The following is a 27702-nucleotide window of genomic DNA, read 5'->3' as shown; positions in this document are numbered from 1 at the left end:
ACCCCTGTACAAGGCTCTGAAAGGCAAGGCCCCCAAATACACGGTGGACTGGTGCGCGGAGAGGGACAAGGCGTTTACGGACGCTAAGACTGCTCTGGCTAACGCCGCAATGCTGGCGCACCCGTCACCCACGGCCCCGATCGCCATTACCACGGACGCTTCGGATTATGCCGTCAGCGCGGTGCGCGAGCAGTGGGTGGGCGGTGCTTGGCAACCGCTTGCTTTCTTCAAGTAGAAGTACAGCACCTTCGATCGGGAGCTCCTCGGCCTCTTCCTCGCCATTCGACATTTTGTGGACCACAAACCGCTGATGTTCGCCATGGCCAAGGTGGCCGAACCGTGGTCCGCCCGCCAACAGCGGCATCTCTCCTACATTTCGTTTCATTTAAGATTCTTATATAAACTGTTCAACACGGCGGCGGCGGACATGGCAGCGGGTGGGGTGAATCCACAATATCCCCGAAACTCATTTCGGGGATATAATAATTATGCCTAATGTAATGTGATGTGCTTGCATAAATGGACATCAATATGAGGAAACATTAATGACAGATCAAGGTAAATATGTAGGCCTACTGTATCTATGCTGCAAAATATTACCCCTATATTGTTTTCTTTGCTCTTAGCAGAGTGCTCTTGTTCCTTAAACATTTTTACTGTACTAGTTGTAATGATGGTGATGTGCAAAATGTTAACTGTTTCTGCTGATTACATGTATTGTTAGTTTGCGTTGGGTAAGAGTGTCATCTAACTGCTGAAATAAACACAACCAATGTACAAATCAAGTACATATACAAACAAGACAGTATGTTCATTGTGTTAAAAATGTAATGAGAGTTGGAGCTCTCCTCACAGGTCAACTCATGAGCGTTGTCTAGATACTTCCCAACTTTAACTATATAGAAAACTGTTTCTAATTTTGGTCAATTTGAAACCACATATGAGGGGATCAATAATTGGAGGAATGAAGAGAAATACCTTGTGTAACTACTGTAAATGAATTAACATTATGCTAGTAGATGTCATCTAATTGTCATCAGTCACAGATTATTCAACTGAAGTTTTGGCATGAATAACCATGAAAAACTATGTGTGGGTTTAAAATATTTTGGAATAGCAAATGCATTTGATTTTAACGTGTATAGGCAATCCATATTATTACGTTTGTGGAAATTATATATGAAGTACACAGCATCTACCTGAACTTATATGGTTTGTCTGAATGATTTAATTTTATTATCTGTTTGCTTGTAAAGGTTCATTCAAAGATATATCATCACACAAAAACTCACTACAAGTCTAACCAGAGATTTTCTGAAGCTGCACAATATAGCTTTGGGATGGAATTACTGATTTATGGAATAATAATTTTCATCTTATAATGTACTTTTAAGCATAGTACAAATGAGCAAGGAGTTAACAATTGTTCTATTTTTTTATTTGAATATCTTGCATAATAAGATGTCCAGTCAACATGAACTGTAGACATTGTAATCTATAATAACAATGAACAAATGCTGAAGCAGTTTTAAAACACAAAAATGATACAATTTTAGAAATCTCAGATGCATGTCTTGGGCATAATGAATTCCAAAATCAACAAACATAAATCAGAAATACATTATGATAAATGAATACTATCCATGTCACAGAAGTGTCAGAAGACACTGAAACAAATATGAATACAGTGCATAACTGTGCAGGGGATAGAGGTATTCATTAAAAGGTGTAGTCCTTATACCCCTTGTTAGCATATAATAAAATACATTCCAAATATTAATTTTAGAAAAAATGTTTGGGGAAATTAAGGATTTGCAAGTATTTATTTTCTAACATTAGTAGGTTAAGAGCTGGAGCTCTCATCTCCGTTGATCTGCCTTGTCTAGACACTGGCCATCTTTTCTTTTTTCTTGAATAAAACCAAAAATTCTGTTTCGAATTTTGGTCAATTTCAGCCCATATATTAGAGGATTCATAACTGGAGGAATAAGGAGAAATTCTATTGCGATGAAGTTCTGGAGACTCTGAGGAAAATCTCTTGAACCAAATCGCATGTACATTACATCAAAAAGCACAACAACAGAATAAATGAATAAAGAGATTAAATGTGGCACACAAGTTTGCATAAACTTCCCCCTGTTCTTTTCGGATTTTAGGCATGTTCTGATCAGATATATATAAGACCAAACAATAAAAACAATGTGTCCAAAATAAAAAAACATGTTAAAATATGCAATAGCACTGCTTGCTATAGAGGTTGAGCAAGCTAGTTTACCAATCAGCCAGTTGGAACAGTAGAGTTTATGTATGTGTGAGCCACATAATTTGTACTGTGATATTGCTATTGTGTTAATGAACATGCAATAAAGTGGTAAGAGCCAGGAGAAAAACACCAACAGAGAAACTCTTTGTTTAGTCATAACAGAGTGGTACATCAGAGGTCGACATATAGCCACATATCTGTCATAGGCCATCAGAGTTAGAATTGATATGTCACCACCAGTAGAGGAGTGTATCACAAAACTCTGCAGCAGGCATCCAGCGTAAGAGATGACATGAGAAGGAGACAGTAGATCCATGAGGAATTTGGGGTAAAAGCCAGCTGTCCCATAAAGTCCATTGATACACAAATTGCACAAGAAGATATACATGGGTTCATGAAGGCTTCGGTCCACAATGATGGTTAGAATGAGAATAACATTTACTATCCAAATTATTAAATAACACAGTAAAGTGAGAGAGAAGAGAGTGACTCTGTGTTCCACTGTGTGATTTAACCCTGAAAGAGTAAACAATGTTACAACAGAAACATTTTCCATTATATGTAAGCTGTCAACATTTTGTTCCTATAAAATGTAGTTCAATAACACGTTTAAATCTTAGGCATGTCCAGCCCACACAGTGTCACTTCAGAAAAAAAACATCTGACAAAGCTTCCTGAGTTACTGGAGGGGTAGTGAACATCCTGTGCTGTGTCTGTGTCTCTAGCCCTACCAGAGTGTTTGTTCCTCTGTTTAAATCCTCTCTCTGACGACAACAACACAAGCTGGGAATTCAAACAGTCCAATCAGTGGTCTAGTAGAGGGTTAAACCCATCCCTACTTTCCCTACGTCGTGAGAGGTGGAAGGTGGAGCAGGGCTCTGGTGAAACGTCATAGGCCAATCACCTGTGAAGTAGATACTAATGATTACAGAAACATTGATGAAAAAAAAGAAACCCCATAACCTAGGATCTGAAGACTTTTCAGGCATATATGCTAACGAGACAATGAAGACTCACACCAAAAACCACACGGAGAGGGTGCATCGGAATCTTCTATCCCCTAGACAACCTTCTAACATCGCAACCTGGAATGTCAGGACCATGTACACAGGAGGGAAGATGTCAGTTATAGCAGATGAGATGAGGAGATACAAGATTTCGCTCCTGGGATTGAGTGAAGCCAGGTGGCTTCAAGCAGGAGAAGTCAAGCTGCCCAGTGGTGAGGCCATATTATACTCTGGACACCCAGATGAAAAGGCAGCACACTGAGTGGGACTCATGCTCTCCAAAGAAGCACAGAGGGCCCTCATCAGTTGGGAGCCAATCAACTCCAGGATCATCACTGCAAGATTTCAAACCACTCAGAACAGAATTAACCTCCAAGTCATATAATGCTATGCACCCACCAGCGACACTGATGAGGAATTGAAGGACCACTTCTACAACCAGTTACAACACTCCAGGCCAGGAGTAGCAGTTACTATAGGAAATGACTGAATGATTGTAGAAACACTGTAGGCGCAGTTATTGTAGGAAATGACTAAATGATTATAGAAACACTATAGGTGTAGTTACGATAGAAATGATTGAATGAGGCAGGCAGTGTGTCTGTGTGCTTTCCTAACTGTGTTGCTATTTGCCACTTTGATCATGAAGGTTCTGTGTACTGCGCCAGCAAAAGCCAAAAATGTATATTTGGTGCATAGGTAAGAAAACTCAGAAAGACAGTAAATATAATACTACCCGCACACAAAAACAGGAGGGCCAGAAGCCTCAAAGAGCAGCCATCACGCTGAGATCAATGCCTTGTGGATTTATTCCATACTTTAGTGAAAAAAGTAAAAAAAATGATATTAAAGTACCAACACTGCCATACCAGTTAGTGCCCAATCTAAACAGGGTTGTACCTCCCATAGTTTCATGTTCATGAAGGCCCAAAGAACCCAAGATACATCCAATAACACAAGGTTATAATAGTAGGATTATAGTGGCGCCGTTGTCGCGGGTGGCAGCCGGTCACAGCAGCTCCCACTTTTTCTCTACTTTTTCTATTTTTCTCTCTACTTTTGCTACTTTTTTTCCGCAATTTTTTGCATTACCTTTGAATTATTTTGCACTACTGAACTTTTACAACTTTTACAACGTTCTAGCTCTATGCTTAGTGCTAGTAATTTATCTATAAAGTTTTAGCCAGCCAGCAGATGGGACAGACAATACTTGACTATACGCGAGAGGCGCTTCTTGCACTTCAGGCTAAAGCAGCCGCTCCGCCGGCAGGAATACCAGCGGAGATAAGGAGACACCAATGGGGAACAAGAGCCGGTGTGAGGGTGAGGAATAAGAGCGAGAAGAATAGAAGATTCAAACCTTGCCTTCCATCGGTGGTCAGGGGGAACGTGAGATCGCTGGCCAACAAGACGAACAAACTCTCAGCCCTGGTGAGCAGTCAACACCGGGAGAGCAGTGTGTTGTGCTTCACGGAGACATGGCTGAATGGGAATATACCGGACTGTCCGGTCGAACTAGCTGGCTTCACGCTAGTGCGGTCGGACAGGGAGAAACAAAGCGGTAAGAAGAAAGGAGGAGGTCTAGCCGTCTTTGTTAACTCCAGATGGTGTAACCCAGGACACATTACTGTGAAGACACGCATCTGTACTCCAGATATCGAGCTGTTGGCTGTGGGTCTGAGGCCATATTACTTGCCCCGGGAGTTTTTGCATGCCATTATTGTTGTTGTTTACATCCCACCGTCGGCAGTGGTGCCACGTACGAGTGACGCCATCCACTCTACAGTCGTGGGATTACAGACAAATCACCCCAGCGCCTTCATGACAGTTAATGGAGACTTCAACCATGTCCCACTCTTCAGAACCCTGACCAACTTCACATAGTATGTGACCTGCAAAACAAGGGAGAACAAGACCTTGGAGCTGCTGTATGCTAATGTGAAGGAAGCATACAGCTCCACTGCCCCCCCCCACCACCACCACCACCACCACCACCACCACCACCAGGACTGTGTTGGTGTGGTCTGAGGAGGCTGAGGAGGCCCTCCAGGACTGTTTCCAGACCACGGACTGGGAGCTGTTCCAGGGGGACTATGGGGAGGACATCGAGGGCCTCTCCCATTGCATCACACGTTACATCCGCTTCTGTGAGAGCAGCATCATCTCCTCCAAGAGGGTGCGCTGCTTTCCAAACAACAAGCCGTGGATTACAAAGGACATTAAAGCCCTCCTCAACAGGAAGGAGTTGATGGTCCAGTCAGCTGAGCAGCAAGACCAGGAAGTTGAGTCTCCAGACCTAGCTGAGGCAGATGTTCCCTTCATCAGTGATCTTGCCCAAAAGCAGAGATAGGACTGTTTAGGATTTAGGCAGATAGGATTGTTTCAAGCAGGCAGAGGTGAATGGTGTTAGTCCCCTCAATGCGCAGTTTCTTACTGACAAAGGTCTTCTGTACAGACAGTCTGAGTATGGTAAGCAGCTTGTCCTCCCAGAGTCATTCAGGGCTGGGGTGCTAAGAGGAAGGTTTTCCCTTGAGAGAAGTCACAGCCAAGCAAATAGCCTCAGCCATGGTCAAGTTTTTCTCTCAAGTTGGCATCCCCAAGGAGGTACTTACAGATCAGGGCCCGAATTTCATGAGTCGAACTCTATCCCAGGTCTATCAGTTGTTAGGAATATAGAGAGTATGAACGTTTCAATCGAACACTCAAGAGGATATTGAGGAAGATTGTGTCTGAGACTGGCAAGGATTGGGACAAGTGGCTGCCATTCTTGCTCTTTTCCTACCGAGAGGTTCCACATAGCTCGACCGGTTTTTCACCTTTTGAGCTGCTCTATGCCCACCAGGTCAGAGGTCCCCTGGATGTGCTGCGTGAAACGTGGGAAGAGTCTGACAAGCCAGAGGGAATGAACATCATCTCGTATGTCCACAGAATGCGTGAACAGCTAATGAAGTCCACAGCCATGGCCAGGGAGAACCTCCTGAAGTCCTAGGCCAAGCAGGAGGAGTGGTACGACCGTTCAGCCAGGAAGAGGAGCTTTGAGTATGGTGAAGAACATCTTTATCATCTCAGTGAAGTGTTTACCAGGATCAAGGAAGCAGGCTGACCATTCGCCCAGACAAGTGTTCCCTGGCCAAGGAGGAGACCAAGTACCTGGGTTTCGTGCTGGGAAAGGGGGTGATCCGGCTGCAAGTTGGGAAAGTGGAGGCGATCATGGCAGCTGAATGGCCCGCAACCAAGACCCAAGTCAAGTCCTTCTTAGGCTTGGTGGGATGGTACAGACGCTTCATTCCCAACTCACAAACCTCACCCAGAACAACAAGCCCAACAAAGTTCAGTGGACAGAGGACTGTGGAGAAGCCTTCCAGGATCTGAAGAATGCACTCTGCAACAAGTCACTTCTGAAGAGCCCTGATTTCTGCCAGTCTTTCACAGTCCAAACAGATGCTTCTCAGCTGGGGATTGGAGCTGCTCTACTGCAGGGAGAGCCGGATGATCTCCAGCCTGTCACCTACAGCAACAGGAAGCTCAACAAGCATGAGGTGAAGTACTCCATTGCCTCGCCATCAAATGGGCCTTGGACTCTCCATTACTACCTGCTGGGAAGGAAGTTTTCCCTTGAGACTGAGCACAGAGCACTGTCATGGCTAAAGAACATGAGGGACACCAACTCAAGGATCACAAGATGGTTCCTGGTCATGCAACCCTTTGACTTTGACATCCTGCACAGGAATGGAACAGACAATTGCACTGCTGACTACCTCTCAAGAACACCACAAGGGGCGTCTCCAGAGGGGTGGGGGAGAGTAAGATGCCTACACCACGTACATACACACCTGCAGTAATATTAATTTCTAGCTAACATCTAGCTGGCACATAGAGATGTCTGTTTGTTGCTCCTGTGTAGTGTTAAAAGTAGCATCACTCTAATGGTTTCAAACACCAGTCACTGCCAGCATACCATCGGGAGGCCTACTGGCATGTGTGGTGGTAATTAATGCCTTAACATATATTAAAACGCATACTGACACATTTCAATAGAGTGTAAAACCATACTAGAGAAATAATGACACAAATATACTGTATTTTGAATCTGTTCCACCTTCCTTCTTGCACTTGTACGTAACTCTGTTTAGATCAGGAGACTGCCAAACCGGAAGTGGGAGAATCAAAACTGTTTTCTGGAGGGGTTCCCGGGGGAACGTACCAAGTGTGTTAGACTAGGAGGGGTGTTTGTAGGTAATTTTGGGGAATAGGTTTATTAAAGCTACCCAATAGATAAAATATGTATTTTCTTTATGTTGTTATAGTTTTACCTTGGAATAATATTGATTCATGCCTTTTGCCCAAGGATATGATATTGCATTCTGTTGATTGCTGTCTAATTGTTTTTCTGTCTCTGTAGGAGCGAGTACAGCTTTATAAGGCTGCCAAAGAAGCTCCTCTGGGCAGAATGCTGGAAAGATGCTAGAAAGGCTGCTGAGCAGAGCTATAGCCCTAAGCTAAAAGGGTGTAGTATAGTTTATGCCAAGCTTGTTTTTCTATTATTTATTTTGGAAACATTTCTGGTTTTGTTGCTCTATTTTTCCTTCTTTTCCTTTTCTGCCATTTTTGTAAATACATTTTCTGCCATGGATCCATCCTTCTGTCTGTAACGCTGCTCCCAGAAGATTTTCTTCCATTTTTCCCTTTGCTATCCTAACAAAGACATATGAAAATGACTAGAAAGATAATCACATGGACATAAGATATGAAACCTGGATAACTCCACTAGTGTGGAAGATATACACTTAAAGAAAACATGAGAGATTAAGATTTTCATTTAGCCCAAGGGGTTGTTCAGTTTTTAACAGATATATCCATTTTCACTCTTGTTGGAGTGCTCTCTCAAGATTAGTATATCTTTTAGAAGGTTTTGTCTTATCAATGCCACAAAAGTAAAGTTGAGCTGCAGTATGATTAAGCTCTTGAAAATGTCTTTCTACTAGGGACTTGGGGTCCCTGCAATTGATAGAGCTTCTATGTTTAGTTATGCGTGTTCTGAGTTGACGATTGGTGTTGCCATCATACTGGAGACCACATGGGCATGAGAGAATATAGACCACACTGGTGGAACTATCAACTTCTATCCAACAAAAAGCTGTAGGCCTACATCCTACCCAAGCAGGGAACAGACGCCTAACTGCAGTTACATATTTAACCTGCGGATTGCCTCTGGGATAAAAGATACCCACATGGTCATCTTGTCCACATGAAAAGGCCTCAAATCTGAACTGAGAATGTTATGTCCATTATCTTTGAATGTATTTACCCTTTTCCTGTGTGTTCCAGGTACAGAATCAACATCCTTGGGCAAAAAATATTCACACCAGATAATGTGGTATTCAGATACGATAAGATACGGTAAGATAGCACTTTATTAATCCCCTTGGTGAAATTCAGGAAATTCACAAGCATACGTGCCATAACCAGTCCTCTGAGCCATTGCCAGGACTGTAGATTACCGTATTTCCTCTAATAGTGGCCTGTAGTCAATTAAAAGCTGGGTCTCCGATAATGGCCGGGGCCGTCGTCGACACGAACAAATAAAGGCCGGCCTCAAATACAGGCCGGGGAAAAAAACAAAGGAAACAAGACTAGGTCAAAACCAAGTATATGGCTGGACCGTGTCCGTCTCCTCTCTCCGCCGCTGTCCTCTCCACCGCGCCCACGGCCCGCATTGATCCTCCCGATCCAAGCCCCGGACCCCCGCCGAAATCTCGGCCAGACCACCGGGAACACATCGGCGCCCAGGTTCAGTTAGCTTCAGTTAGCTTCAGCTTACATGCAAACAACGGTGGATACCGGTAAACTCCTGGTGCCTGTTTGTAACTGTAGTTTGTAGTAACGTACAAGCGCCACAAGATGGCAGTATGCCACAAGATGGCAGTATGCCACAAGATGGCATGGCCGGCGGAAGTCTCCGGAGCATGCCGTCGTCGATTACCGTAATTATCGTAATGCATTGCAGTAACAAAAAAAGGTCTACCTAACGTACCCCAACAGAAGCAGATCAGAAAACAAGGAGGCTTCGTACTAAAATATGAGCAAATATACTTATCAAACACAGGGAATTAGAAATAAAGGCCTGTCTCTAATATAAGCCTGCTTCCAATAAAGGCCTGGTACCCTCTGCAGTTGAGGTAAATAAAGGCCCGGGCCAATATTAGAGGAAATACGGTATACACTTAATGTAATCTATGACTCTGATGAGTGTCTGCTTGTAAAGTTTACCTGAACCTCACTGTAAATTTTGCCTTAGATTATTTTACAAATGCATAGTGTAATTGGAAACAAATTACTTGTTAAATAGTCATTGATAGTTGATTTATGCAAAACAAAAATCTATTTTAGACGCTAAATTCTTTATCAGCTGTGGTGTTTTCAGGTTTCTGCATTTTATATTTTAAAAAGCAACAAGATACAAACATGCAAAACAAGATTTGAACCACAAATATACAGTATGAGATAAGATAAGATGAAACTTTAATGATTATGCTTAATGTAATGTGATGTGCTTGCATAAATGGACATCAATATGAGGAAACATTAATGACAGATCAAGGTAAATATGTAGGCCTACTGTATCTATGCTGCAAAATATTATCCCTATATTGTTTTCTTTGCTCTTAGCAGAGTGCTCTTGTTCCTTAAACATTTTTACTGTACTAGTTGTAATGATGATGTTGTGCAAATGTTAACTGTTTCTACTGATTACATGTATTGTTAGTTTGCGTTGGGTAAGAGTGTCATCTAACTGCTGAAATAAACACAACCAATGTACAAATCAAGTACATATACAAACAAGACAGTATGTTCATTGTGTTAAAAATGTAATGAGAGTTGGAGCTCTCCTCACAGGTCAACTTATGAGCGTTGTCTAGATACTTCCCAACTTTAACTATATAGAAAACCCAGAATTCTGTTTCTAATTTTGGTCAATTTGAAACCATATATGAGGGGATCGACAATTGGAGGAATGAGGAGAAATTCTATTGCCATGAAGTTCTGGACGCTTTGTGATAACTCTTTGGTGCCAAATCGCATGTACATTAAATCAAAAAACAAAGAAACAACAACATTGAATAATGAAAATAAATGTGGCACGCATGTTTGCATGAACTTCCTCCTGTTCTCTTTGGATGTTTGGCATGTTTTGATCAGATACGCGTAAGACCAAACAACGAAAACAGCAAATAAATGAAATAAAAACTAATGCTAAAATATGGAATAATATTGTTTGTTGTGGAGGCAGAGCAAGCTAGTTTACCAATAAACCAATTACCACAGTAGATCTTTGGTATGTGTGAGCCACATAACCTTGATCTCGATGTGGTTATTGTGTTCATGAACATTAAATGAAGGGGTAAAAGCCAGGTCAAAAAGATTAACAGACCAACTCTTTGTTTAGTCATTACAGAGTGGTAAACCAGAGGTCGACATATAGCCACATATCTGTCAGAATACCAGAATAGAGATCCCAATTATGATTCTATTTGGAGCGTCTGTGACATGGATAGTATTCGTTTACAAAATGTATTTCTGATTTATGTTTGTTGATTTTGGAATTCATTATGCCCAAGACTTGTATCTGAGGTTTGTAAAATTTCCAAATTTTTGTGTTTTACATCTGCTTCAGCATTTGTTCATTGTTATTATAGACTACAATATCTACAGTTCATGTTGACTGGACATCTTATAATGCAAGATATTAAAATTAAAAAAATGGAACAATTGTTAACTCACTGCTCATTTGTACTACGCTTAAAAGTACATTATAAGATGAAAATTATTATTCCATAAGTCAGTAATTCCATCCCAAAGCTATATTGTGCAGCTTCAGAAAATCTCTGGTTAGAGTTGTAGTGAGTTTTTTGTGTGATGATATATCTTTGAATGAACCTTTACAAGCAAACAGATAATACAATTAAATCATTCAGACAAACCATATAAGTTCAGGTAGATGCTGTGTACTTCATGTAAAATTTTCAGAATATAACGTAACGTAATAATATGGATTACCTGAATACGTTAAAATCAAATGTATTTGTTATTCCAAAATATTTTAAATCCACATAGTTGTTCATTGTTATTCATGTCAAAACTTCAGTTGAATAATCTGTGACTGATGACAATTAGAGGACATCTACCAGCATAATGTTAATTCATTTAGAGTAGTTACCCAAGGTACAATACTGGGCAACACTGCGGAGCAGACCAAAAACGACCACAGATTAGAGAGGACTGAAGTGTCAGAAGACACTGTGAAACAAATATGAATACAGTGCATAACTGTGCAGGGGATAGAGGTATTCATTAAAGAGTGTAGTCCTTATACCCCTTGTTAGCATATAATAACATACATTCCAATTATTAATTTTAGAGAAACTGTTTGGGAAAATAAGGATTTGCAAGCATTTATTTTCTAACATTAGTAGGTTGAGAGTTGGAGCTCTCATCTCCGTTGATCTGCCTCGTCTAGACACTGCCCATCTTTTCTTTTATCTTGAATAAAACCAAAAATTCTGTTTCGAATTTTGGTCAATTTCAGCCCATATATTAGAGGATTCATAACTGGAGGAATAAGGAGAAATTCTATTGCGATGAAGTTCTGGAGACTCTGAGGAGAATCTCTTGAACCAAATCGCATGTACATTAAATCCAAAAGCACAACAACAGTAAAAATGAATAAAGAGATTAAATGTGGCACACAAGTTTGCATAAACTTCCCCCTGTTCTTTTCGGATTTTACACATGTTCTGATCAGATATATATAAGACCAAACAATAAAAACAATGTGGCCAAGATAAAAAAATATGTTAAAATATGCAATATTACTGCTTGCTGTATAAGTTGAGCAAGCTAGTTTACCAATCAGCCAGTTGGAACAGTAGAGTTTATGTATGTGTGAGCCGCATAACTTGTACTGAGATATTGCTATTGTGTTAATGAACATGCAATAAAGTGGTAAGAGCCAGGAGAAAAACACCAACAGAGAAACTCTTTGTTTAGTCATAACAGAGTGGTACATCAGATGTCGACATATAGCCACATATCTGTCATAGGCCATCAGAGCTAGAATTGATATGTCACCACCAGTAGAGGAGTGTATCACAAAACTCTGCAGCAGGCATCCAGCGTAAGAGATGACATGAGAAGGAGACAGTAGATCCATGAGGAATTTGGGGTAAAAGCCAGCTGTCCCATAAAGTCCATTGATACACAAATTGCACAAGAAGATATACATGGGTTCATGAAGGCTTCGGTCCACAATGATGGTTAGAATGAGAATAACATTTACTATCCAAATTAATAAATAACACAGTAAAGTGAGAGAGAAGAGTGTGACTCTGTGTTCCACTGTGTGATTTAACCCTGAAAGAGTAAACAATGTTACAACAGAAACATTTTCCATTATATGTAAGCTGTCAACATTTTATTCCTATAAAATGTAGTTCAAAAACACGTTTAAATCTTAGGCATGTCCAGCCCACACAGTGTCACTTCAGAAAAAACATCTGACAAAGCTTCCTGGAGGGATAGTGAACATACTGTGCTGTGTCTCTAGCCCTACCAGAGTGTTTGTTCTTCTGTTTAAATCCTCTCTCTGACGACAACAACACAAGCTGGGAATTCAAACAGACCAATCAGTGGTCTAGTAGAGGTTGAATAGAAGTAACCAAAACAATACTCAATATGTTGGCTTGGAGTATTTGGTGGATCAGAACTGAACATATTCCAACATATAGTTTATTACAGCTAAAGTAACAATGGCAGTTCAGCATTTGGTATTACGGTACTGAAACGAATGAGACAAACTACAGAAACCAAGAGTAGAGAAATCTTTATTATGCCCAGTGGCTCAATTCGATTCACAGCAAGCAGTTACAATCAGTGTTGGGGAAGTTACTTTCAAAATGTAATATATTATTTATTATCACTCCTTATTAAAAGTAGTGTGATTAAGTTACTTTATTACTTTCTGTATATGGTAACTAGTTATATTACTTTAGTACTTTCACTCAAGGCAATTATGCTGATAAGTCCAACCGGTGGTAGGGTACTGAAAATCAGAGACAGGCACAAAAATAATGTCTTTTAACATTTAAAGAGATAAAACAACCTCTTCACTCCTAATTAAGAACTTATGATTGGCAGCAAATGTAAACAAACAATAATAAAGTAAAATAAATAAATAAAATAAAGTGCCTAAATGAGGATTAAGTAGCATAATGCCTAGAAGCTCACAGTGAGCTCTTGAAAAATAAAACAACATTGTGTGTAGGCAAAATCATTTTCAAAGCTGCTTTTTTAACCTTCCAGACCCCAGTAGAATTCTAGAATGTTGCTGCATTTTCTTGCTCACTCCAAACAAACAGCTATAACTCAAAAAATAAAAAGAAATTGACAATCACAATTTTTTCCATGTAAAAAAACACAACTTCCCCTTTAATTTGGTACCAAATACATGGCAAAGCGATTCAGGGCGTCTCCTTACTTCAGTCAGTGTCAACATTCACAGCATGACAACAAAACAGATCCTTCCTATCTTGGCTAATGATAAGCTTTCAAAATACATACAAAACCTCCAGCGCTTCAACCCACACAGTAATAAGATCAGACAATAACAGTCGCCAAACAAATATGGAAAAAGTCGCCAAACTTATATGGATAAAAGTCGCCGCAACCCGGTCAATCCTCCCTACCGACTCTTCGGCGCACTGCCTCCCGGAAAACAGCGTCCGTCTGCGGCGGTGAGAGCAGGTAGGTCCCACTGTTTAGTGAAGGTGATCTTGTGTCTTGTTTTATCGAACGAGAACAAGCGATTTCGATCAAAGGACTTCGACTCACAATGTCTTCGTAACTTTCCACTGTACACGGCGGGTCAGGTTCTGTCTCACAACACAATCTGACAGCTTCCAGAAGGTTTTAAAAGCGGTTACGCTTAGCCGGCGAAACCATTTTTACTGCTGGAGGACAATTAAACCCGGGGAAAATCAAACTTGTCAGTGTCACCATATATATATTCCGGTTCCGGTTCATCGATGACAACTTGAAGTATATATAAAACAAAGCTCATAACCTGATTTTCTGTTTTTGGCACATTTTAAACCATTTAAAAATGACGGGCGCTAGAGTGAACTATAGAACGGGTGATGGAGCGTGCGCGGGGACAGCAAACAAGAGGTTACATCAGACCTACAGTAGCTGAGAAAAAAGACAAGAGGATATATTTCGGTTGCTCTTTGAATCATCGAGACCAGTAATATTATTACAGTACTTACAAAAGTAACTGTAATATTATTACTTGATTTAAAACAGTAACACGTTACACTACTTCGTTAGTCAGATAAGTAATAATATTACGTAAGGCGTTATATTATGTAACTGTTACCCCCAACACTGGTTACAATACACAACTAGATGGCACTCAGTAGAGCGCATACCTCTGCCAACGCTATGCAGTTGAATATATGCCAGTTCCACATGTCGGATTTTCACTAAAAGTTAATAATTTCTTTCATGCTCCGTTACCAACTTGTTTGACATCAGGAGATTCACACATTTTCATGACTATACCCGAGATGGGACATGAGATCTGCCTGTTCAAATTCTAGCCACTTTTAGCCGATTATCACAATACCACATGGCCAATCAGTGCTACATCTCTTCAGTGGCCACTAGGGCTGCCCTTCAACCACTCTGCCAAAATTTGGAAAAATTGTCAGGGTGGTTATGTCTAAACCGGAAATGAGCTCTCCGGTGCGATGCAGGTGGAAAATGTGACTCTCCTAAACAGAAATGTCCGAACATGCCGCCCCCCTCCACAGCAATTGGCCAGACGTAATGAAGTGTGAAGGGGGCTGGGAATGGAGGGAGCCGCAAATTTCTGCGGTATCTTCTCCTCAGAACAACTTCCGGTAAGCTGCTGTGTAGACCAGGCAAAGCTTTCAATTCCTGGAGGGAGAAAGCAGAGGCTGAGGTGCAGCATTTATCCACTGTTTCCCCCGAGAATTTTTTCTTACAGCGGCGGCACGCTCCGGGGGAGAAACACTATAGCAGTTACTATAGGAAATGAATGAATGATTGTAGAAACACTTTAGGCGCAGTTATTGTAGGAAATGACTGAATGATTACAGAAACACTGTGGTGTTTTCAGGTTTCTGCATTTTCTATTATCAAAAGCGACAAGATACAAACACGCAAAACAAGATTTGAACCACAATTAAACAGTATGAGATAATATGAAACTTTAAAAAATTTAATGATTGGGCACAAATGTATTGAAAAACTAGGATGCTGTCGGGGGGCCGACATAATAAAATAATAAACTTTTTCCTTCCAGGCTAATCTTCATAATAATAAAGATTGCATGCCATAACTATTTTTATATCACAAATTAATAAAGTTAACCAGTTAATTATATTATTATTACTCCTAAACACTCCAAAATGAATGGATATAATCCTCTAGGGATTGTCTCCCCAATACTAAAGCGTATGTATCTTAACTATTTTTTTAACACTCAATAAATTGAACTAATTAAATATAGCCGCTAGCGGCGATGGCTGGGTTCATGCCAGTGCAGCAGGCAGAGCTGAAACGTGGAAGTTTGCATTAAGATTACTGTCAGTTTTGTCATATTAGGCTGTTGAGCCATCAGGCCCAAGGCTATTAAGTTCTGATACTGAAGAATGTAATAGCAAGTTAAATGGTGTCAATATCCAACTTCGTTTTGGCTTTACTGTGTTTAGTTGTTCACTGAAAATGCTGCTGTTGGGCAAAATGTGGTTGGTTCTGTATGGAAATTGATGTGCATGTTCCACATAAAAGTTGGAACATGATTACCAAGTTTCATAGCGATTGGTGAAATTCTGTTTGAGTTATAAGCCAAAATGTCATAGGCCACGCCCACTTTCACTAATGATGACCAAACTTCAGATTTTGTCTAGGACATGGTCCTAGAGCATGTGTACCTTTTAAAATTACACGTGTGCGTGTGTAATTTAGTGCAATTTCACCAATTGGATTAGGAGATACAGTTTTCTGGCCTTTATGGCGCCCCCTATTGGTCAATATTTGAATGGCTTTACACACATGCTCATTCATTACATGTGAACATGTTGTCCAAGTTTCATAATGATTGGACAATCTATCACAAAGTTATCACAAGTTAGCTTATAGGCCATGCCTCCTTCACAAAATTAAGAGTTAATATCTTCAAAACTACAGTAGATATCAACAATCTATAGACAAAATTTAAAGAGCATAGGACCATAGATGCTACTGACCGATTTTGGTGGTAATCGGTCAAACGGTGTAGGAGATGTTAAAAATTTGTTTTTCAAATAATTCAAAATATCTCAAAAATTTTCCAGGCAAACCTTGAGGATCCTTATGACAAATATGTAGAGTACGGTTAGGTGGACATGTGTACCAAGTTTCATGTAAATCGGACAAACGGTGTGGGAGATACAGCCCTTTAAACTTTTTATTTTTGACCTTTAATTAAAGCGCCACCATCAGGCCGATGGGGGTCATATTTGTTGTGCGTCGAGCTGAAGCCATACTAGACCATGGTTTCATGGTCTAGTTTCATGGCTCTAGCATTTACCATCTCACGGGAAATTGAGCCCAAAGAGAAAAACAAGAATAATAATAATAATAATAATAAAGTACCAGTACAAAAACAAATTAATTAATTTATTAATAATAATCGCAGAAAGTGCAAACTTCATACAAATCCCATAATTGCCTGAACAATTCTCTTGACCAATTTCAATACAATATAATGCACCATTGGTGAGATATGGGTCCAAATAGCATGAACATGAATTTAATCAATTAATTAATAATAGATATAATAATCATAAACACATAAAAATCAATAGAGTTCTTCCTCTAGCGGTCATCAATGTCCATACCAAATTTGAAAAGATTCTTATATAAACTGTTCAACACGGCGGCGGTGGACATGGCAGCGGGTGGGGTGAATCCACAATATCCCCGAAACTCATTTTGGGGTTATAATAATTATGCCTAATGTAATGTGATGTGCTTGCATAAATGGACATCAATATGAGGAAACATTAATGACAGATCAAGGTAAATATGTAGGCCTACTGTATCTATGCTGCAAAATATTATCCCTATATTGTTTTCTTTGCTCTTAGCAGAGTGCTCTTGTTCCTTAAACATTTTTACTGTACTAGTTGTAATGATGGTGATGTGCAAAATGTTAACTGTTTCTGCTGATTACATGTATTGTTAGTTTGCGTTGGGTAAGAGTGTCATCTAACTGCTGAAATAAACACAACCAATGTACAAATCAAGTACATATACAAACAACAAAGTATGTTCATTGTGTTAAAAACGTAATGAGAGTTGGAGCTCTCCTCACAGGTCAACTCATGAGCGTTGTCTAGATACTTCCCAACTTTAACTATATAGAAAACTCAGAATTCTGTTTCTAATTTTGGTCAATTTGAAATATATGAGGCGATCAATAATTGGAGGAATGAAGAGAAATACCTTGTGTAACTACTGTAAATGAATTAACATTATGCTAGTAGATGTCATCTAATTGTCATCAGTCACAGATTATTCAACTGAAGTTTTGACATGAATAACCATGAAAAACTATGTGTGGGTTTAAAATATTTTGGAATAGCAAATGCATTTGATGTTAACGTGTATAGGCAATCCATATTATTACGTTTGTGGAAATTATATATGAAGTACACAGCATCTACCTGAACTTATATGGTTTGTCCGAATGATTTAATTTTATTATCTGTTTGCTTGTAAAGGTTCATTCAAAGATATATCATCACACAAAAAACTCACTACAACTCTAACCAGAGACTTTCTGAAGCTGCACAATATAGCTTTGGGATGGAATTACTGATTTATGGAATAATAATTTTCATCTTATAATGTACTTTTAAGTGTAGTGCAAATGAGCAATGAGTTAACAATTGTTCCATTTTTTTATTTGAATGTGTTGCAAAATAAGATGTCCAGTCAACATGAACTGTAGACATTGTAATCTATAATAACAATGAACAAATGCTGAAGCAGTTTTAAAACACAAAAATGTTTTGTTTTTTTAATTTTAGAAATCTCACATGCAAGTCTTGGGCATAATGAATTCCAAAATCAACAAACATAAATCAGAAATACATTATGATAAATGAATACTATCCATGTCACAGAAGTGTCAGAAGACACTGAAACAAATATGAATACAGTGCATAACTGTGCAGGGGATAGAGGTATTCATTAAAGAGTGTAGTCCTTATACCCCTTGTTAGCATAGAATAAAATACATTCCAATTATTAATTTTAGAAAAAATGTTTGGGGAAATTAAGGATTTGCAAGTATTTATTTTCTAACATTAGTAGGTTAAGAGTTGGAGCTCTCATCTCCGTTGATCTGCCTTGTCTAGACACTGGCCATCTTTTCTTTTATCTTGAATAAAACCAAAAATTCTGTTTCGAATTTTGGTCAATTTCAGCCCATATATTAGAGGATTCATAACTGGAGGAATAAGGAGAAATCCTATTGCGATGAAGTTCTGGAGACTCTGAGGAAAATCTCTTGAACCAAATCGCATGTACATTACATCAAAAAGCACAGCAATGGAATAAATGAATAAAGAGATTAAATGTGGCACACAAGTTTGCATAAACTTCCCCCTGTTCTTTTGGGATTTTACGCATGTTCTGATCAGATATATATAAGACCAAACAATAAAAACACCATGGGCACAATAAAAAAACATGCTAAAATACGCAATAATACTGCTTGCTATATAAGTTGAGCAAGCTAGTCTACCAATCAGCCAGTTGGAACAGTAGAGTTTATGTATGTGTGAGCCACATAACTTGTACTGAGATACTGCTATTGTGTTCATGAACATGCAATAAAGTGGTAAGAGCCAGGAGAAAAACACCAACAGAGAGACTCTTTGTTTAGTCATAACAGAGTGGTACATCAGAGGTCGACATATAGCCACATATCTGTCATAGGCCATCAGAGCTAGAATTGATAGGTCACCACCAGAAGAGGAGTGTATCACAAAACTCTGCAGCAGGCATCCAGCGTAAGAGATGACATGAGAAGGAGACAGTAGATCCATGAGGAATTTGGGGTAAAAGCCCGCTGTCCCATAAAGTCCATTGATACACAAATTGCACAAGAAGATATACATGGGTTCATGAAGGCTTCGGTCCACAATGATGGTTAGAATGAGAATAACATTTACTACCCAAATTATTAAATAACACAGTAAAGTGAGAGAGAAGAGTGTGACTCTGTGTTCCACTGTGTAATTTAACCCTGAAAGAGTAAACAATGTTACAACAGAAACATTTTCCATTATAAGCTGTCAACATTTTGTTCCTATAAAATGTAGTTCAATAACACGTTTAAATCTTGGGCATGTCCAGTCCACACAGTGTCACTTCAGAAAAAAACATCTGACAAAGCTTCCTGAGTTACTGGAGGGGTAGTGAACATCCTGTGCTGTGTCTGTGTCTCTAGCCCTACCAGAGTGTTTGTTCCTCTGTTTAAATCCTCTCTCTGACGACAACAACACAAGCTGGGAATTCAAACAGTTTAATTTTTTTCAATCATTATCAGTGATTTAGTAGAGGGTTAAACCCATCCCTACGTTCCCGTCGTGAGAGGTGGAAGGTGGAGCAGGGCTCTGGTGAAACTTCATAGGCCAATCACCTGTGAAGTAGATACTAATGATTACAGAAACATTGATGAAAAAAAAGAAAGATCTGAAGACTTTTCAGGCATATATGCTAAAGAGACAATGAAGAATCACAACGAAAACCACACGGAGAGGGTGCATCGGAATCTTCTATCCCCTAGGCAACCTACTAACATCGCAACGTGGAATGTCAGGACCATGTACACAGTAGGGAAGACGTCAGTTATAGCAGACGAGATGAGGAGATATAAGATTTCGCTCCTGGGATTGAGTGAAGCCAGGTGGATTTATTCCATACTTTCGTGAAAAAAGTAAAAAAAAATACATGATATTAAAGTACCAACACTGCCATACCAGTTAGTACCCAATCTAAACAGAGTTGTACCTCCCATAGTTTCATGTTCATGAAGGCCCAAAGAACCCAAGATACATCCAATAACACAGGGTTATAATAGTAGGATTATAGTGGCGCCGTCGTCGCGGGTGGCAGCCGGTCACAGCAGCTCCCACTTTTTCTCTACTTTTTCTATTTTTCTCTCTACTTTTGCTACTTTTTTTCCACAATTTTTTGCACTACCTTTGAATTATTTTGCACTACTGAACTTTTACAACTTTTACAACAGTCTAGCTCTATGCTTAGTGCTAGTAATTTATCTATAAAGTTTTAGCCAGCCAGCAGATGGGACAGACAATACTTGACTATACGCGAGAGGCGCTTCTTGCGCTTCAGGCTAAAGTAGCCGCTCCGCCAGCAGGAATACCAGCGGAGATAAGGAGACACCAACGGGGAACAAGAGCCGGTGTGAGGGTGAGGAATAAGAGTGAGAAGAATAGGAGATTCAAACCTTGCCTTCCATCGGTGGTCAGGGGGAACGTGAGATCGCTGGCCAACAAGACGGACAAACTCTCAGCCCTGGTGAGCAGTCAACACCGGGAGAGCAGTGTGGCTGAATGGGAATATACCGGACTGTCCGGTCGAACTAGCCGGCTTCACGCTAGTGCGGTCGGACAGGGAGAAACAAAGCGGTAAGAAGAAAGGAGGAGGTCTATCCGGCTTTGTTAACTCCAGATGGTGTAACCCAGGACACATTACTGTGAAGACATGCATCTAATACTCCAGATATCGAGCTGTTGGCTGTGGGTCTGAGGCCATATTACTTGCCCCAGGAGTTTTCGCATGGCATTATTGTTGTTGTTTACATCCCACCGTCGGCAGTGGCGCCACGTGCGAGTGACGCCATCCACTCTACAGTCGCGGGATTACAGACAAATCACCCCAGCGCCTTCATGACAGTTAATGGAGACTTCAACCATGTCCCACTCTCCAGAACCCTGACCAACTTCACATAGTATGTTACCTGCAAAACAAGGGAGAACAAGACCGTGGACCTGCTGTATGCTAATGTGAAGGAAGCATACAGTTGACGGACCACCTCACCAGCAGGCCGGAGTACATCCGGCTGCAGGGCAGCCTGTCAGACATGGTGGTGGGCAACACCGGCACACCCCAAGGAACCATACTGTCACCATTTCTTTTCACCCTCTACACCTCGGACTTCTGCCTCAACTCCAGAACATGCCATCTAAGTTCTCTGATGACTCCTCCATTGTTGGCTGCATCACGGAGGACAATGAGGAGGAATACAGAGACCTGGTAGAGAGCTTTGTAGGTTGGTGCGACAACAACCACCTCCACCTCAACATTAGGAAGACCAAGGAGCTGGTGGTGGACTTCAGAAGGAGTAGGAAGCCCCCAAACCCTGTCACCATCCAGGGGGAGGAGGTAGAGATGGTGAACTCTTATCGGTTCCTAGGAGTGCAGCTCAACAACAAACTGGACTGGTCGGACAACACTGAGGCCCTCTACAGGAAAGGACAGAGCAGGCTGTACTTCCTGAGGAGGCTCAGGTCCTTCAACGTGTGCAACAGGCTGCTGCAGATGTTCTACCAGTCTGTAGTAGCCAGCGCACTCTTCTTTGCTGTGGTGTGCTGTGGAGGTGGCATCAAGGCAGGGGAAGCCAACAGACTTAACAAGCTGGTGAGGAAGGCTGGCTCTGTAGTGGGACACAAACTGTACAGTCTGGAGGCAGTGGCAGAGAGGAGGATGAGGGGAAAGATCAGTGCCATCCTGAAGATCCCCTCTCACCCTCTCTACGATGAGCTGAGGAGCAGCTTCAGACACAGGCTCCTCCACCCATGCTGCAGGATGGAGCGCCTCAGGTGTTCCTTTGTGCCGGAAGCCATTGGACTGTTCAACAACATCAGTGACCCTTGTGCCAGCCAGACATGACATGACACTGTCGGGAGGCCTACCGGCATTTGCGCCCTTTGCCATCCTAACACGTGATGTCAGAAGAAAAGCTTCAGCACCGGCAGATGGATCCAGAGGTTGAGGAGGGGGCATAGCAGAAGAAGGCCCTACATCCTCCATCAACCCCCACTTGTCAACTGAAGCCAGTCTGAACACCCTGGCTCAAATGTTTGAGATTTTTATGTGCTGTCAGCATGAGAGAGATGTGAGGCAGGAGAAAGAGGCAGCAAAGCAGGAGCAGAGGTACAGTGTGTTGAACCACCAAGTCACCCAGCTCCAGTTGGACCTAGAGGCGGCCAGGGTAGGTCAGCCTGTTCCCTGAGCCGGTGCTGTGTTCTGATGACATCAAACACTTTCTGACTACTTTAGAGTGGCTGGCAACAGTCTACGAGTGGCCACGTCAAGAGCGGGCCACTGATTCCATTGTTGACTGGGAAGGCCAGGGGTGCCTACCCACACAACAAATTACGACATGTTGAAAGATGCAGTGCTAAGAAAATATGAGATCAACAGAGACACTTACCAACAACGGTTTTGCTCTCTTTGCACCCCTGCAGAAGAGTCCCCCCAAGAGCTGTACACCCGCCTAAAGGACCTGTTCAGCAAGTGGGTGGAGTATGACACCTGCACCAAAGAAGAGCTGATGGAGAAGATGGTCCTGGAACAGTACCTCAGGGTGTTGTATCCCGAGGTGAGGGTTTGGGTCAGAGAGAAAAACCCAGGGACTGCTGCCAATGCTGCTAAGCTGGCTGACACCTATGTGACTGCTCACCGAGGGCCAGGGGTCTACTGCCAGCTACAGCCACGCCACGAGATGGGTAGGTCTGATGGGTTTGGGAAAGGGGGTGGTTCACAAAGTTATTCCCCTAGTCAGCCCAGAGTCACCAAGCCATTAGTGGTAGCACCCACCAAGTTCAAGACTCAGTCAGGCAGTCAGGCTGAGGTTGCATGTTACAACTGTGGTGAGGCAGGTCATACACGTCCAACTTGTCCTGAGGTCCAAGAGTACCAATCTCTGCTATGTCCCAAGGCCTGAGTTGACTTCCCCTTCAGAGCCACCTGAATCACTAATAACTACCATCTTTTTGAACGGCAAACCTCTATCAGCACCCTTAGACACAGGTTGCCCAGACTCTTGTCCAGGCATAGTTTATTCCCAGAGAGGCTTGGAATGTAGATGAGACAGTTCCAGTTGTTTGTGTCCATGGGCATTGTTCAGATGTTCCTACAGCTGAGGTCTACATTGAGGTTCGCAACCAATCATTTTTGATGACAGTAGGAGTAGCCCCTGAGTTGCCGTATCCTGTTTTGATGGAAGTTGTGGGGGGTCGTCACTAGATCTAGATAGGCAAGAGAGTGCTCTGTCCCACAAATCCCTGAGGAGTCAGTCTCAGCTGAGGTAGTTGCTGTAGTACCACGTGTACCTGTCCAGCCAGTCTCTGTCATTCCCAGTTTGATCCCTCCAGTTACTGTAAGGCAGGATCCAGATGTTGATAGCAGTTAAGTTTGGTGTGCCTGTTACTTCTGGCCCAGTTACTGATGAGGCAGTTACCAACCCAGATGCACTGTAGCTCATGTCATTTTATGGGGAAGAGGTAGTTGGGGTGCCCACAGTCGCACAGGAAGAGAGACTGAGCAGATGCAGAGAGCAAGTGGGGGAGTTGATGGTCCAGTCAGCTGAGCAGCAAGACCAGGAAGTTGAGTCTCCAGACCTAGCTGAGGCAGATGTTCCCTTCATCAGTGATCTTGCCCAAAAGCAGAGATAGGACTATTTAGGATTTAGGCAGATAGGATTGTTTCAAGCAGGCAGAGGTGAATGGTGTTAGTCCCCTCAATGCGCAGTTTCTTACTGACAAAGGTCTTCTGTACAGACAGTCTGAGTATGGTAAGCAGCTTGTCCTCCCAGAGTCATTCAGGGCTGGGGTGCTAAGAGGAAGGTTTTCCCTTGAGAGAAGTCACAGCCAAGCAAATAGCCTCAGCCATGGTCAAGTTTTTCTCTCAAGTTGGCATCCCCAAGGAGGTACTTACAGATCAGGGCCCGAATTTCATGAGTCGAACTCTATCCCAGGTCTATCAGTTGTTAGGAATATAGAGAGTATGAACGTTTCAATCGAACACTCAAGAGGATATTGAGGAAGATTGTGTCTGAGACTGGCAAGGATTGGGACAAGTGGCTGCCATTCTTGCTCTTTTCCTACCGAGAGGTTCCACATAGCTCGACCGGTTTTTCACCTTTTGAGCTGCTCTATGCCCACCAGGTCAGAGGTCCCCTGGATGTGCTGCGTGAAACGTGGGAAGAGTCTGACAAGCCAGAGGGAATGAACATCATCTCGTATGTCCACAGAATGCGTGAACAGCTAATGAAGTCCACAGCCATGGCCAGGGAGAACCTCCTGAAGTCCTAGGCCAAGCAGGAGGAGTGGTACGACCGTTCAGCCAGGAAGAGGAGCTTTGAGTATGGTGAAGAACATCTTTATCATCTCAGTGAAGTGTTTACCAGGATCAAGGAAGCAGGCTGACCATTCGCCCAGACAAGTGTTCCCTGGCCAAGGAGGAGACCAAGTACCTGGGTTTCGTGCTGGGAAAGGGGGTGATCCGGCTGCAAGTTGGGAAAGTGGAGGCGATCATGGCAGCTGAATGGCCCGCAACCAAGACCCAAGTCAAGTCCTTCTTAGGCTTGGTGGGATGGTACAGACGCTTCATTCCCAACTCACAAACCTCACCCAGAACAACAAGCCCAACAAAGTTCAGTGGACAGAGGACTGTGGAGAAGCCTTCCAGGATCTGAAGAATGCACTCTGCAACAAGTCACTTCTGAAGAGCCCTGATTTCTGCCAGTCTTTCACAGTCCAAACAGATGCTTCTCAGCTGGGGATTGGAGCTGCTCTACTGCAGGGAGAGCCGGATGATCTCCAGCCTGTCACCTACAGCAACAGGAAGCTCAACAAGCATGAGGTGAAGTACTCCATTGCCTCGCCATCAAATGGGCCTTGGACTCTCCATTACTACCTGCTGGGAAGGAAGTTTTCCCTTGAGACTGAGCACAGAGCACTGTCATGGCTAAAGAACATGAGGGACACCAACTCAAGGATCACAAGATGGTTCCTGGTCATGCAACCCTTTGACTTTGACATCCTGCACAGGAATGGAACAGACAATTGCACTGCTGACTACCTCTCAAGAACACCACAAGGGGCGTCTCCAGAGGGGTGGGGGAGAGTAAGATGCCTACACCACGTACATACACACCTGCAGTAATATTAATTTCTAGCTAACATCTAGCTGGCACATAGAGATGTCTGTTTGTTGCTCCTGTGTAGTGTTAAAAGTAGCATCACTCTAATGGTTTCAAACACCAGTCACTGCCAGCATACCATCGGGAGGCCTACTGGCATGTGCGGTGGTAATTACATATATTAAAACGCATACAACAAAGAAACGACAACATTGAATAATGAAAATAAATGTGGCACGCATGCTTGCATGAACTTCCTCCTGCTGTCTGGATGTTTGGCATGTTTTGATCAGATACGCGTAAGACTACGCGTATAACAACAACGAAAACAGCAAATAAATGAAATAAAAACTAATGCTAAAATATGGAATTATATTGTTTGTTGTGGAGGCAGAGCAAGCTAGTTTACCAATAAATCAATTACCACAGTAGATCTTTGGTATGTGTGAGAAAGACTAACAGACAAACTCTTTGTGTAGTCATTACAGAGTGGTACACCAGAGGTCGACATATAGCCACATATCTGTCAGAATACCAGAATAGACATCCCAATTATGATTCTGTTTTGAGCGTCAGTCCTCCCTAATCTGTGGTCGTTTTTGGTCTGCTCCGCAGTGTTGCCCAGTATTGTACCTTGGGTAACTACTCTAAATGAATTAATATTATGCTGGTAGATGTCCTCTAATTGTCATCAGTCACAGATTATTCAACTGAAGTTTTGACATGAATAACAATGAACAACTATGTGGATTTAAAATATTTTGGAATAACAAATACATTTGATTTTAACGTATTCAGGTAATCCATATTATTACGTTACGTTATATTCTGAAAATTTTACATGAAGTACACAGCATCTACCTGAACTTATATGGTTTGTCTGAATGATTTAATTGTATTATCTGTTTGCTTGTAAAGGTTCATTCAGAGATGCATCATCACACAAAAAACTCACTACAACTCTAACCAGAGATTTTCTGAAGCTGCACAATATAGCTTTGGGATGGAATTACTGATTTATGGAATAATAATTTTCATCTTAAAATGTACTTTTAAGCAGTGTTGTTGTCTAGTTTATTGTAGTGGGTATACTGTGATGATTCCCTCCCAGCCTCGTACACACCCGTCCCGGAGCGACACCCCATAAGCACCACCACACTCACTAACGCATACAGTACATGCATCCTCACATAATTGAGAGCATTCTGAAAGACTGGGTATGTGTTATCAACAATTTATTATAAGCAACACAAGACTTTAACAGCCAATGACATTTACAGCTGGGGAGATTTAAACGCTTTGGACTGATTTTCTACTGTTTTAGTGTTAATCACCATCTAACTCAGCCAGTTAGGAGCTACTTTTAGCCTTAGATGTTTTATGTATACGGCCCCTGGAGCACAGGTTCATCAGCTGGCAATTTTCAATGCAAAGCATGGATTACGATTTAAGAGTGCAAGTATTATTAACAATAATGGAAAACTGAATAGGCTTATCAGTTTTAATAGCAGTATTAACAGTGAACATTCCTGCAGTTATGCCACAAACACTCATTCATTACAGAATATAATGAACTTGGCACTGAGCGTCAAGCAACTGTGTTCGTTGGTAGGTGACGTCAGGTCTAGGTCACGGGCCACGGCCAAACTCAAAGCCCCTCCTATATGGGAAGCCACCATGTTCCAAGCTTCGTAACACAGACAGAGCGCACAGGGTGAATTTTATGAATGGAAGTGTGAATGGAGGAGATGCCTTCCCCTGCAAAAATTATTTTATTGCAGTTATACTCTACCCGGTATTTGCGAAACAAAATCACTGAAGTGAAAGTTCTGTCAGAAAACTATATTGTTACGTATCCTTGCACATTTTTAAGTGGGTATACGGAAATCCTGGAGCTTTCTTAGTGGGTATACGGCGTGTACCTGCGTATCACGTAGACTACACCACTGCTTTAAAGTGTATTACAAATGAGCAGTGAGTTAACAATTGTTCTATTTTTTTATTTTAATATCTTGCATTATAAGATGTCCAGTCAACATGAACTGTAGATATTGTAGTCTATAATAACAATAAACAAATGCTGAAGCAGATGTAAAACACAAAAATTTGGAAATTTTACAAACCTC

The 27702-nt window shown here is 41.6% G+C and overlaps 3 protein-coding genes and 1 pseudogene across 3 annotated transcripts; all 4 read right to left on the bottom strand.

The window, feature by feature from the left end:
- Positions 1–1859: 1859 nt before the first annotated feature.
- On the bottom strand, positions 1860–2831 carry LOC139915934 (olfactory receptor 1D2-like). Its single transcript, XM_071904725.2, has one exon. The coding sequence runs from the start codon at positions 2817–2819 to the stop codon at positions 1860–1862; it is 960 nt and encodes a 319-aa protein (XP_071760826.2). The 5' UTR covers positions 2820–2831.
- A 7372-nt stretch (positions 2832–10203) lies between these two features.
- On the bottom strand, positions 10204–11765 carry LOC139915935 (olfactory receptor 52E8-like; annotated as a pseudogene).
- Positions 11762–12733, bottom strand: LOC139915936 (olfactory receptor 1D2-like). The gene has a single exon (XM_071904726.2). The coding sequence runs from the start codon at positions 12719–12721 to the stop codon at positions 11762–11764; it is 960 nt and encodes a 319-aa protein (XP_071760827.2). The 5' UTR covers positions 12722–12733.
- Positions 12734–18728: 5995 nt separating this feature from the next.
- LOC139915937 (olfactory receptor 1D2-like) lies at positions 18729–19688 on the bottom strand. The gene has a single exon (XM_071904727.2). It carries the CDS (start codon positions 19686–19688, stop codon positions 18729–18731), a length of 960 nt encoding a protein of 319 aa, XP_071760828.2.
- Positions 19689–27702: the final 8014 nt, after the last annotated feature.

Source organism: Centroberyx gerrardi, chromosome 10 (assembly GCF_048128805.1).
Source record: "Centroberyx gerrardi isolate f3 chromosome 10, fCenGer3.hap1.cur.20231027, whole genome shotgun sequence".
In the NCBI taxonomy this organism is placed as follows: domain Eukaryota; kingdom Metazoa; phylum Chordata; class Actinopteri; order Beryciformes; family Berycidae; genus Centroberyx; species Centroberyx gerrardi.
The sequence above is the reverse complement of the archived record's forward strand: the minus strand, read 5'-3'. Positions and strand labels throughout refer to the sequence as shown.

Coding starts and splice junctions, on each gene's coding strand:
- LOC139915934 (XM_071904725.2), bottom strand. CDS start 2,819: ATGGAAAATGTTTCTGTTGTAACATTGTTTACTCTTTCAGGGTTAAAT.
- LOC139915937 (XM_071904727.2), bottom strand. CDS start 19,688: ATGGAAAATGTTTCTGTTGTAACATTGTTTACTCTTTCAGGGTTAAAT.
- LOC139915936 (XM_071904726.2), bottom strand. CDS start 12,721: ATGGAAAATGTTTCTGTTGTAACATTGTTTACTCTTTCAGGGTTAAAT.